Below are 10835 nucleotides of genomic sequence, written 5' to 3' on the forward strand. Positions count from 1 at the left end.
ACTGGTATTAATTTCAGACATTTGACTACTATCACATTTTGTTACCTTGTACCAACTTAACCAAGAATTTAGTGAATCTGTGCATAGGGAAATCAACCCAATTCCTTGGAGCTCAATTCCAGTCTCTGTTGATCCAGGTAGCATCTGAATGACTCCACAAGCTCCAGCACCTCGGTAAGCCTCAGCAACCTTGAAAAGTTGGTTCTGATATCAGAATCTCCTTGTGAGGAATACATGAAAGAACAGATTCAATGTAGCAAGTACAGAACTTTTCCTACCTCTGGCACTCACAGTTCTCTGGGTCTGCAGAATGAAGGAACACAGTGTAATGTAGCAGATGCAGAATCTGGCATAGAGAGTTCTCTGTGTTTGTATCTATAAGTACCTGGGTCCCCAGTGCCTCCTAACACCTCTGTAGGAGTGGTTTAGTTGGAAACGGTCCCTGGGCGTTAAGCTGGTAGAAAACCCAGAGGCCTGTTACTATAAGAAGTTAAAGCTCCTCTGGCCCCCAGGGCTCTCCTCCTCTATGCCCTTGGGGAAAGGACTTCCTGTAAGGACTCCATCTTGCTTGGCATTGACAGAGAGTTTGGGGCCTGCTCTCTCTTTCCTTGGCAGCCTTCCTTGATATTCTCCAAACCTCCAGTTCCAGACCCACGCGTTCTCTTCTAGAGCAGCCTGTGAGGACAGCGGTGACAAATCTCTGCCTTCAGGTCACTCCATGGGTGAGTCAGTCTGCATGAGAACTTCTTTTCAGATCTCCACAGGACAGGAGGGTTTCTGGGTTCCCTTCCCCACCCCAACCCACATGACCCCTAACCAGCCAACCCTCCTTTAGAGAAAGAGGGGAGACGGCCCAGACTGACTGTTTTCTACTCTCCTGAGGAAATGGGCCAAATGGGCTCTGACACACCCGTCCTGATTGCAGGTGGGAAACTTACCCTCTTATGGAAATGGCCATGGCTGGGTGAATTTTTTTCCTTGGCTAAGGAAAAGGCATGAGTAATGTGATCTTCTTGGGTCTAGGGTTTGGAGAGTGGGGATGGTAACCTAGGTGGAGGGTGGGGTTGTGTAAACTAATGTTCTTTGTATTTATACTAGAGGTGAGGGAGGGGCAGAAACCCCACCATTGCTACTGAATATTGCTTTAACTAGTCAGGGTAAATTGTATTAGTCCTTAGAAGTTTTTGAGGCTTGCTTTTGTGCCTAGCATATGATCTATTCTGAAATGTTCAGTGAGTATTTGCTATGTGCATTGTTCTATGTCAATTAAATAAATTTGTTTATTTAAGTCACATTTAAAAATCCTCTCCCTCTAGCTGAGTTTTTGTTTGCCATTTTATGTGTCACTCAGTGAGATGTGTTAAAGTTTCCCACTGTGACTGTGGATTTGTCCATTCCCACTTATTTCTATCAGGTTTTATTTTGCATATTTTGGCTCTATTTTAAGACATGCATACAAATTTAGAATTTTGTATTAATATCTTCTTATTGCATTGAACCTGTCATCATAAAGAAATCTCCCTCTTTCTCTTATAATGTTTCTCTTTAAACTGTACCTTTTCTTTTACTAATATGGTTATACCAGTTTTCTGTAGGCTAATGTGGACAAGATATACATTTTGTCATTTTTTATTTTCAGATTTTCCTGATGATTAAATTTCACATGTTTCTCTTTTCAAGAGTGTTTGATGAAATGTTTCTTGTCCAGTCTGAAAATATATGTCTTTCTATTTAGAATATTTATCCTGAATCTTTTAATGTAAAAATAGATATAATTTGCTTTATGTGTATCATATTGCTATGTATTTATTTTTGTTGCTTCTAAGTTCCTTTTCCTTTCCTTTGAAATGGTTAATATTTTGTAACTATTGAATTCTTAATTCATGCAGATATCTAAACATTCTTTTGCTATTCTTGTAGTGCTTACCCTTCATATTACAATGTGCATTTTTGCCTTTTAACAGTCTGGTGGTGGTGCATGGTAAGTCACTTCAGTTTTGTCCAACTCTTTGGGACACCATGGACTGTAGCCCGCCAGGCTCTTCTGTCCATGGAATTCTCCAGGCAAGAATACTAGACGGGGCTGCCATTCCCTTCAGCAGGGTATCCTTCCAACCCAGGAATTGAACCCAGTTCTCCTTAATTGCAGGTGGATTCTTTACCATCTGTGCCACTAGGGAAGTCCTTTCACAGTCTAATATTAGTTAATTAGTTCTTTAAAACTCCTCAGACAATTATGGGACCTTGAGACACTTTGATTCCACATACTCTCTCCAAATTTATTGCCATTCATTTTCATTCTGTATATATGTGAACCCCCAGAAAATATTCCTATCATCATTTTATATAGTTTAAATTTGCCTACATATTCACAAATGACATTAGTCTTTCTTTCCTGTATCTATGTGACTCCACCTGGGATGATATTTCTTCTGCCCGAAGAAGAGCCTGTAACATTACTTATAGTTTGAGTTTTCTGGTCACAAAATTTCTGACTTTTTGTTACATTATGGTGAAATGAATACATTTTTTAGGAATGTTTTTCCTTAAATTTTTTCTCCAACTAACATTGTTATCCTAAGTTGATATCTTGTTACTTTTGGAAACTTCTCAACCAAGTTCTCTTCAAATATCAGTTCTCTACTTTTCCCTCTCCTTCTCTCTGGGATTCACATTAACCATGTGTTCGGTATACTCACTGCATCACCTTTAATTCTCTACACCTCACTTTTGGTATTTTCCATATTATATGTGGGAGGAGAAGGGGACAACAGAGGATGAGATAGTTGGATTGCATCACCAACTCAATGGACATGAGTCTGAGTAAACTCTGGGAGTTGGTGATGGACAGGGAGGCCTGGCATGCTGCAGTCCGTGGGGTCACAAAGAGACACAACTGAGTGACTGAACTGAACTGAACTGATATATCTTTCCAGGCTCCATTCTGGATATTTTCATCAGATTTATCTTTCATTTCTCTAATTCTTCCTCCAGTGAGGCAGACCAGCTTTAACCCTTGAACATCACACCAGGGTAGATTTCAGGGTATGTTTTATTGTCCCCCAGGAGCAGAGCAGAGAAGTAAGACTTGGGGATTAAAAGTCACTTGTCCCACGTCACCTAGCCTGAACCAAGTAGAGCAGGATCTAACATCACAGACTACACTTTAGATCCAGACCCTTTCCTCTGTGCCTGTTTTCTTCTTAGCTGTGAATGCTCTGCACCTCTCATTTCCTGACTAGTGGAGCCACAGTCAAGTCTCTCAGCCTTTGTTTTTAGCACTGTGATGCATTTCTGTTTAGATTATACAATCAGTGATATTTTTTCCTTAGCCATGATATTTACCCAAGACTTTTGGTATTGGGACCACTGACCTGTTATTGTCAATTTTAGAGCACTCTGATAAACTGAACCCTTTACAAAGAAGAGCACGAAGCTGGAGGTTTTTACGAAGGCGACACAACTATTCGTCTGAACATGTCACTTCCCAGCAGCAGCAAGATAATGATTCAGGTGATGTTCCCATGGACGTCCAAGCAAGATAGTAAGTGACCAGTCAGCATGGCTGACATGTACCAATCAGTGAACAACAAAACCTTGTAGTTAAACATGTTATTCTTCTCTCCAATCTGGAAGAGTGAGGAATGATGGGATCTGGCTAATGTTCAAGCAATCTTTATTATAGCTCTGATATCATGTGGGGAAAAGTGGAGAAAACTTTCTAAGTCTATATGGACCACTTTCTTCTCTCCACTTCCCCACAGTGCTCCCTATGCTGTTCCACCCCATCATCAGAGAAGCAGTTTTCAGAAACAAGACCAAATGCATATTAAGATGGAGACAAAGCAAAAGCCTCCAGAGAGAAAAATGGAGAGAAACAGACAGGATGAGACCTTGGGGAGCTGGTTCAAGATCATAGTGAGTGTTCTGGCTAAATGGACCTAATATGTAGAAGATGACAGAGAGAGTCATGTTGAATTTGTGTAGAGATGCTGGGAACTTTTCTGGGGCAGTGGTGTTGGTAATGTCTTCTTATTACTAGGGACTATCTTCCTAGATTATCTAAGGGAAAGTTCAGAGAAGCAATAGAAAGGAAACAGACTGACTGCAAGGAGGAGCATGGGAGAGGTTGTCTAAAAGCAAAGGAGGAAACCTACTGCCAGGGAGATGAAGCACTTCACACCAGATCACACAGTTTGGCTCAAGCTGAGTGTGGGAGGATGTTGAGTCTCTGTGGTCCATGTCAGAGTGGCAGGCCAGGTCTATCTCACATGGATCTCTTGGAACTTTATAAAAGGAAATGCATGTGAAACATATTAAGTTATTTTTTTCAGGAAGAGTATATGAATGGAAAGAAACTATATTTAGCAAATCCATGCCTTGTACAAAAGTTAGCGATATCAGATATTGTCCTATCTTAAGAATTTATTTAAAGCCTGAAAATAGGTCCTAAAGTAAGACACAGTTGGGTCTTATCTTAACCTTGGATTCTATTGCATCAATTTTGTTTCCCATTTCTTCTTTGGCCTCTAGATTCCCTTTGGTGTAAAATATGATGAGAAGTGGCTGCTGAATTTGATTCAGAAGCAATGCAGTGTCTCCTTCATTCCAGTCGAAGTAAGACAGGACATGGAAATGATGAGACGAAATGGTGTAAGTGGCAGGCCCAGATAAGAAATGGCTCTGGTCTCATATTTTGCTTCTCTTGTCACTCTCCCTACAGTTTCACTATGAGAAAATGCAGGCCCAGTTCTTTGTAGAGAATGCCAGCATTGCCTGTGCATTGAAGAATGTCAATGGCAAGATTTTCAATGAGGATAATGAAAAGGTGTGTGTCAAGGGCATGAACAGGGCTGAATAGGGGCAAGAGGGAAGGAGAGGGGCATGGTATTGCTTGATCCCATGCACAGCTTTCCCGGAGCTTACCCAGCCCCTCTTGTGTTCTCTACAGATATTTATCTTTGTTGAACCCTGTGATGCACCCCCATCTGTGCAGAAGGCACTGAAGTCTGAAAAGGTGGAACAGATGAAGGTAATACAGACTCAACACAAGCTGTGCACTGATACCCAAACCCACCTCTTCCCCCCACTCACCCTCAGACACAGAGCCACAGAACCCCATCCCTAACTCTGAAGCTGACCATGAGCAAACCATACGATTTCCGCCAGCAATCTCTTGACATCCAGAGACTCCTCTTTGGCCCTGGTATGGCTGTAGTAGTAACTGTAGGACAGGTGAGGGTAGAGGGTCTGTCTGGGAAGGACACTCAGAGATGATATCATGGGGATGGGGTGGTGCTGGAGGTGCACCAGCCAGGGCCCTCTCAGCCTGTGTTTCCCTCCTGGTTTCCTGGAGACTTGATGATCTATGATATTGGAATGACATGGAACCATAGAAATGGCATGCCTGCCTCCCTGCACATCCATCCAGGGATCAGGTCCAAGGTGAAGACCTAGGCCCAATGTTGAGGCTGATGGTGAGGATTGGAAAGATCAGATAGAAGAGGCATATTGGTCTCAGATATTCCCTTTGGAGTCCTCACTCTTCTTTCTTCATCATAGCTTTCATCCTTGGACCAGAGCAACAAAAAACCCTACATGGTGCATAGCCTGTCCACCATTATGGATAATGCTTCCCACACCAAGAACTTGAATCTCTCCAACACTGAGGTAAGGTGGAACACTCAGATCTTCCTTTAAAAGGGATGTGGGAAGGCTTATGGGATGGTGACAGATGACGGGAAGTGGATTTGTAGGGAAAAGATGGGTGTGGATGCAAAGCCATCTAGTCCATGTGGGTGTTCCCCATAATTCCAGGTGAAGTCTGCTGGGGAGATGGACAAGGGTCAACAGCTGGAACCACAAGGGATGTGGGTTGACAGAAATGCCATGTGCACCACCTCCCCTGATAAGTCAACCAACATAAGGTCTCTCTCTACCTCGTCTCTATACCCTTCTGTCTCTCTCATCTCTCACCTCCTCCCTCCACTCCATGTCTGTCTTCATCCCCCTCCCTCCCTCCTGAGTCCCACCTCACTCACCTCCCTGTCACAGCCTCCTGGGTCATCCCTAAGGTTTGTCCTGACTTGACAGAGTGATGAAACCCCTGTGAAGTAGCAAAGCCCTGGGCTCTCATCCCCCCCATTTCCTCTTCTCTCCACAGACTTCACTGGGTGGTGGAGGAAGGAAGGGAGGGAGGGGAGGAAGACCTCCAGCAAGGGTTTGAATTGCTGGCCTTTGTGGCACTGGAGAAGGGAGTCAGGACAGTCTGGCTGGGAGCTATCCAGGGGAAATGAGCAGGAAGAGGGAGTGGGAGGAAGGGATAGAGGGAGCAGTCTTCCTCTGGGTCAACCCATGGAGTGGTGACCAAGGCTCTGGAAGTCTAGGATACTGTGTGGTGGGCAGGGGGCACACAGAGGGCTGTGATTGCTGTAAGTGACTTGCTCCCATGAGGAGGGTCACGTCCACATTTTCACTGGCTTTTCTCTTTTGTCTTGATTTTGGCAGCACCATCCTGGAGTTGTTCCCCAGGTTACTAAGCTTGGTAAGCGTATCCCTTGATCATAGACTCCTCTAACTAGCACTGACAGTGCCCACAAACTACTCTGAAACCCATTAGGACCTGTCCAAGTTCCATTTTTGAACCTGACCCTTACATATCCTGCGGGAGGAAGAGTGTACCATCCTCTGTGGGAACCTGAAAAGGCCTTGAATCTTCTTCAGCCATGCTCTCCACAGGCTTCGGGGACCCATGGAAATGACAGAACATGTAGTCCTGCCCCTGGCCTTCCCAGGACCCTTTCTCCTCTGATCTCAGACCCCCGCCCCATCCTGGGCCCATTCTTTTCCCTGATCCAGCGTCACATCCTGGACTGCCTTGCTGACTTCCTCTTCCCTCCCCTAGGATGGCCAGGAGACACCCTCAGGGCTTAAGTGTGCTATTGAAGTCCCCAAATGCTTACCAACATGCAAGGTGAGCATGGAGGATCCAGCAGAGTTCTAAGTGGTACACGAGGGGGTGTCAGCCCTGGTCCTGAGGACTGTTTTGATTCTAGGGAAGCTTCTTTGGATCTGATGAGCTGAAGAGTCTAATCATGCAATTCCTGCAGCAGTAAGTACCCTTGGGAATCTGAGCAAGGGGAGGGCTGGTACAGGGGAGGCCACCCAAACTCAGGTCTGCTCATGGGAGTTTTCAAGTCTCCTTTGAGCTCCATACCACAGAGCTAGACTGTCCTCACTGTTCCCCCTCAGGTATTACTTGATCCATGACTATGGGGACCGCCAGGGACTCCTGTGTGCTTATCACGAGGAGGCCTGCTTCTCCCTGACCATTCCATTCCACCTCAAGGACCCGGGCCCGTGAGTATCACAGCCCAGATTCCTCCCCAGGGGCATCTGGTTCCCCAGCAGATGCAGGCCAGCTCCTGCTGACACCTATGCTGGTTGGACCACCACCCAAGTTTCCTCTGTGTCTCCTAGAAGCAGCATGTGTGCATACTTCAAGAACAGCAGGAATATGAAGAAGCTCAAGGACCCCAGTGAGTGCGTGGTGGGAAAACTGTGCAGGAAAGGGCAGTGAATGGAAGATTCATAGGGTCCCTGACCTTTGCTTGCTTCCCCTCCCCCACAGATCTGCGGTTCCAGCTGCTGAAACACACAAAATGTGACATTGTGCATGCCCTCTGTGGGTTGCCCAAAACTCAGCATGACTTCAGGTCCTTCATGGTGGACATGTGGTTCCAGACGGTGGGCACCTGCTTCCTGCCTTGTTGGGAGCAGGGGTGGGAAGCTGCAGATGGGGAGGAGTCAAGTTGGGGGGTGACTGAGTACCTGGGCTCTTCTCTTTCAGGAATCAATGCTCTGCTTCTCTGTGAATGGGGTGTTCAAGGAAGGTGAGTATTCATAGATCCCTCCCAGACCCTCCACTGCTCCCTCTCCTGGCTGGGCTCCCTCCCTCTGTCCTTCCAGCTTCCCTCACCTCCCCTGCCTTCCAGTCCATCCCTTCCTCTGGACTCCCCTCCCTCCCCTTCTCTTCCCCTTCTATCCCTCCCCTCCCCCCCCCTTCCTCTCTGTGATCTCCAGCCCTCAGCCTTCCCACAGACAACCCAGGTCTGAACTGCGTCCATGTCTGCCCTGTTCACTCTAGGCATTAGGGACACAGGCTGTGGAGTTTTGTGACTCCCATACCAGATCCTTACACTGAGAACTTGGGCCAATACTTAACCTTGCAGTTTCCCCATATACCCACATCTTGGGCAGTTAAGAAAAATGTATCCCATGAACTTGCAAAGTGGTTGTCATGGGGACATGTTACTGGGAGCAGACCGCCCTCCAGTTGCCCTACAGTTACCCTCCCCATTCCTAACACCCAGGCTCCCCAAGTGAACAACTGACCCCTCAGCATGAGTGTCAAGTCAGACCCTGACTGGGGGTCCTTGTGGGAACCTGTAAACACATGGGGCTTTAAGGGGGTACTCTTGTTTATTGTTTGTTGTTGAAGTAGAAGGAAGGTCTCCTGGCTGTGTGCGTGCCTTCACCCGGACTTTCATCACTACCCCTGCCACCCCTTCCAGGTAAGAGCTGTGTTGTGGGCGGGATGGCCCATCCAGCCTGGTCTCAGGGCCCTGGGCATGTGGTGGTGCAGACCTTAGGCTGACTCAGTATTGTGGAAAGCCAGCAGGTAGTTCCAAGGGGCAGTCTAGCCTAGTGGTTAGGAAGAGCATGGGCTTTCTCCTTGAGCACATGGGTTTTCTCCTTGACCCAACGCTCATTCTCTGTATGACCTTGGTTAAGTCAAAGGGCCTCTCTGTGGCTTGGTATCTTCTTCTGAAAATGGGGATCAGAATGTACACTTCTGTACTGTAGTGTACTGGGCTGCTGTTCAGGGTAGATATGAAGTTGTCCCTGGGCTGGGGATCAGGCTATTCATTGAGTGAAGCTGGTAGACAATCTCTCTGAAGGTGGGCTCTGTACAAGGGGCAGAAGAACCAGTCAAGGAGCCTGGGGACAGACACAGGAGGGGGATGGAAGGAATCTGGTTGCTGAGTGCCAGTGGGAGCAGATCATTGCTGGGGGTTTGAGTTGGTACATCTGTCAATTGTCTAAGAGTCCATATTTCCTCCAGTTTTTGTATTGTGAATGATAAGCTGTTTGTGAGTGACTTCAGCCCCAAGAAGACTGAGCCTGTGCTCTTCATCCCAAAGCCTGAACCCTCTGTCAACTCCATGCCCACCTTCTCCTTGGAGCAACAGGAAATAGTGCAGGATTTCTCCATCCAGTCTGGGATGAACTTCCAGCAGTCTCAAAAGTGATGCTGAAGATCATAGTGCACATACATGCACACATATGCTCATTGCCTTGGAAAATCATTCATTGTGTTCAATTTTGTGGGGAGATGAAGTTTAATCAAAATGTGATTGACAGCATATCTGTGTGTGTTTGTTTCTCTTTCTAGGTCTCCTCTAGCCCAATCACCCCCTTCTCACTAGTGTAAATTTGTCTTCAGCTCAGACTCCCACTGGATTCCAATCTCAGGATTCAGTAATCCAGAAAATGATAGATAAGGAGGGATTGCTGCCAGGTGGTGAAAAATTCCAGAGAACTCTGATTGAAGACATTATAACAAGATCCCAAGTTCCATCCCTTCTTTCCCCTTGCTGAAAACCCTCATCTGAGGCTCCCATAGCTGACATTCTTATCTGGCCACCTGGTTCCATCCATCTTCATTTTTAAGAAAAAGAAGTACATTTTGCAAAGAATAACAGATGTCTTGGAATGGCTTATTTAGTATGAATCCAGTTCTGTTTGGAAAATTCTATGTATATCACAGCAATTCCATCTGTTGTTGACCCCAAAGCTACATCACATTCATTGGTGTATCTCTTCCCCCATCAATGTAGGTTGACTTGTTCCCACTGTAGAGGGTCCCTCCAAAGGAGCAGAGTGTTTACCTCCATCACCCACCTCTGTATCAGCTGCCCAGTTCTCCCACACCCTGTCATCCCATTATTGGGACACTGGATACAGCTGTCCAGACTTCAGTCTCTGCCCCATTCCTCTTAGAACCCTGTGTTTCCCTATGCTGCTGACTGCTGATACATTACTGCTACCTGGTGATTCATTTTATGCAGACTCTGGAGTATACTTTACCAGCTTCTTTAACACCTATCAGATTTCTTTTTTCAAACAGAATTAAAATTACGTTATACTTAGTTCAATATGCTGGCTTTTAAGGGAGAACATTGTATTTTTTTTTCTCTTTAAATAAAATTCTTTGTAGAGAACTTGGATTCTGGAGTTATGTTGGTGCTACCTCATGACAAGCCTGACAGCAGCTTGAACAGGCAGAGCAGGCACGTGGGAGGGAAGGTCTATGTGTTGCCAAAATTCACCAGACAGAGCTTTCTGGAATTTTTTAATAATGGTTAAAGTCATTATACCAAGATCCGAAGTTCCATCCCTTCTTTCCCCTTGCTGATCATCCTGGTCTGAGGCTCTCATAGCTGACATTCTGATCTGGCCACCTGGTGTGTAAAGAGAGAAACCCAGTTACAGGTACACTGAGGTATCCAGACAGAAAGCACAGCCCCTCTCCATGTGTTAGCACTCTATTCACTCTTTGATTTACTTTCTCTGCAACCTCTCACAGATTTTTCACTAAGGGCCTTCTCCTCACTGACCGATGAGCTCTGTTCATCAGCTCAACACAATACTGTTCTGCCAAGTTTACCCCAAATTTAACATTCACCCTCACTATCTTTTCTAAATTTTTATTTGTGGTAAAAAAAAGCATAAAATATAGTTATCTACCTTATTCACTTAAACATTTTAAAGTG

General features: G+C 45.6%; 1 protein-coding gene across 3 annotated transcripts; it reads left to right on the top strand.

Moving 5' to 3' along the window:
- Positions 1 to 383: 383 nt before the first annotated feature.
- On the top strand, positions 384 to 10289 carry LOC122689757 (nuclear RNA export factor 3-like). Of its 3 annotated transcripts, none has more exons than XM_043896467.1 (17): positions 384 to 722; positions 3394 to 3544; positions 3765 to 3918; positions 4534 to 4617; positions 4724 to 4828; positions 4952 to 5032; positions 5563 to 5670; positions 5818 to 5927; positions 6508 to 6544; positions 6905 to 6973; positions 7056 to 7111; positions 7252 to 7359; positions 7480 to 7538; positions 7631 to 7746; positions 7850 to 7892; positions 8501 to 8573; positions 9125 to 10289. In XM_043896467.1, exons 1-17 carry the CDS (start codon positions 719 to 721, stop codon positions 9309 to 9311), a joined length of 1545 nt encoding a protein of 514 aa, XP_043752402.1. In that variant the 5' UTR covers positions 384 to 718; the 3' UTR covers positions 9312 to 10289. The 3 variants fall into 3 exon arrangements, with proteins under 3 accessions (XP_043752402.1, XP_043752401.1, XP_043752400.1); XM_043896466.1 differs by lacking the exon at positions 384 to 722 and adding an exon at positions 798 to 925 and having other exon boundaries at positions 8504 to 8573; XM_043896465.1 differs by lacking the exon at positions 384 to 722 and adding an exon at positions 799 to 925.
- Positions 10290 to 10835: the final 546 nt, after the last annotated feature.

Source organism: Cervus elaphus, chromosome X (genome assembly GCF_910594005.1).
Source record: "Cervus elaphus chromosome X, mCerEla1.1, whole genome shotgun sequence".
In the NCBI taxonomy this organism is placed as follows: domain Eukaryota; kingdom Metazoa; phylum Chordata; class Mammalia; order Artiodactyla; family Cervidae; genus Cervus; species Cervus elaphus.

Bases quoted from the DNA above. Each gene is read 5' to 3' on its own strand.
- LOC122689757 (XM_043896465.1), top strand. From the start codon at position 886: ATGGGCCAAATGGGCTCTGACACACCCGTCCTGATTGCAG. The intron at 926-3,393 runs GTGGGAAACTTA...TGTCAATTTTAG, and splicing joins CACACCCGTCCTGATTGCAG to AGCACTCTGATAAACTGAAC. The intron at 8,574-9,124 runs GTAAGAGCTGTG...TATTTCCTCCAG, and splicing joins ACCCCTGCCACCCCTTCCAG to TTTTTGTATTGTGAATGATA.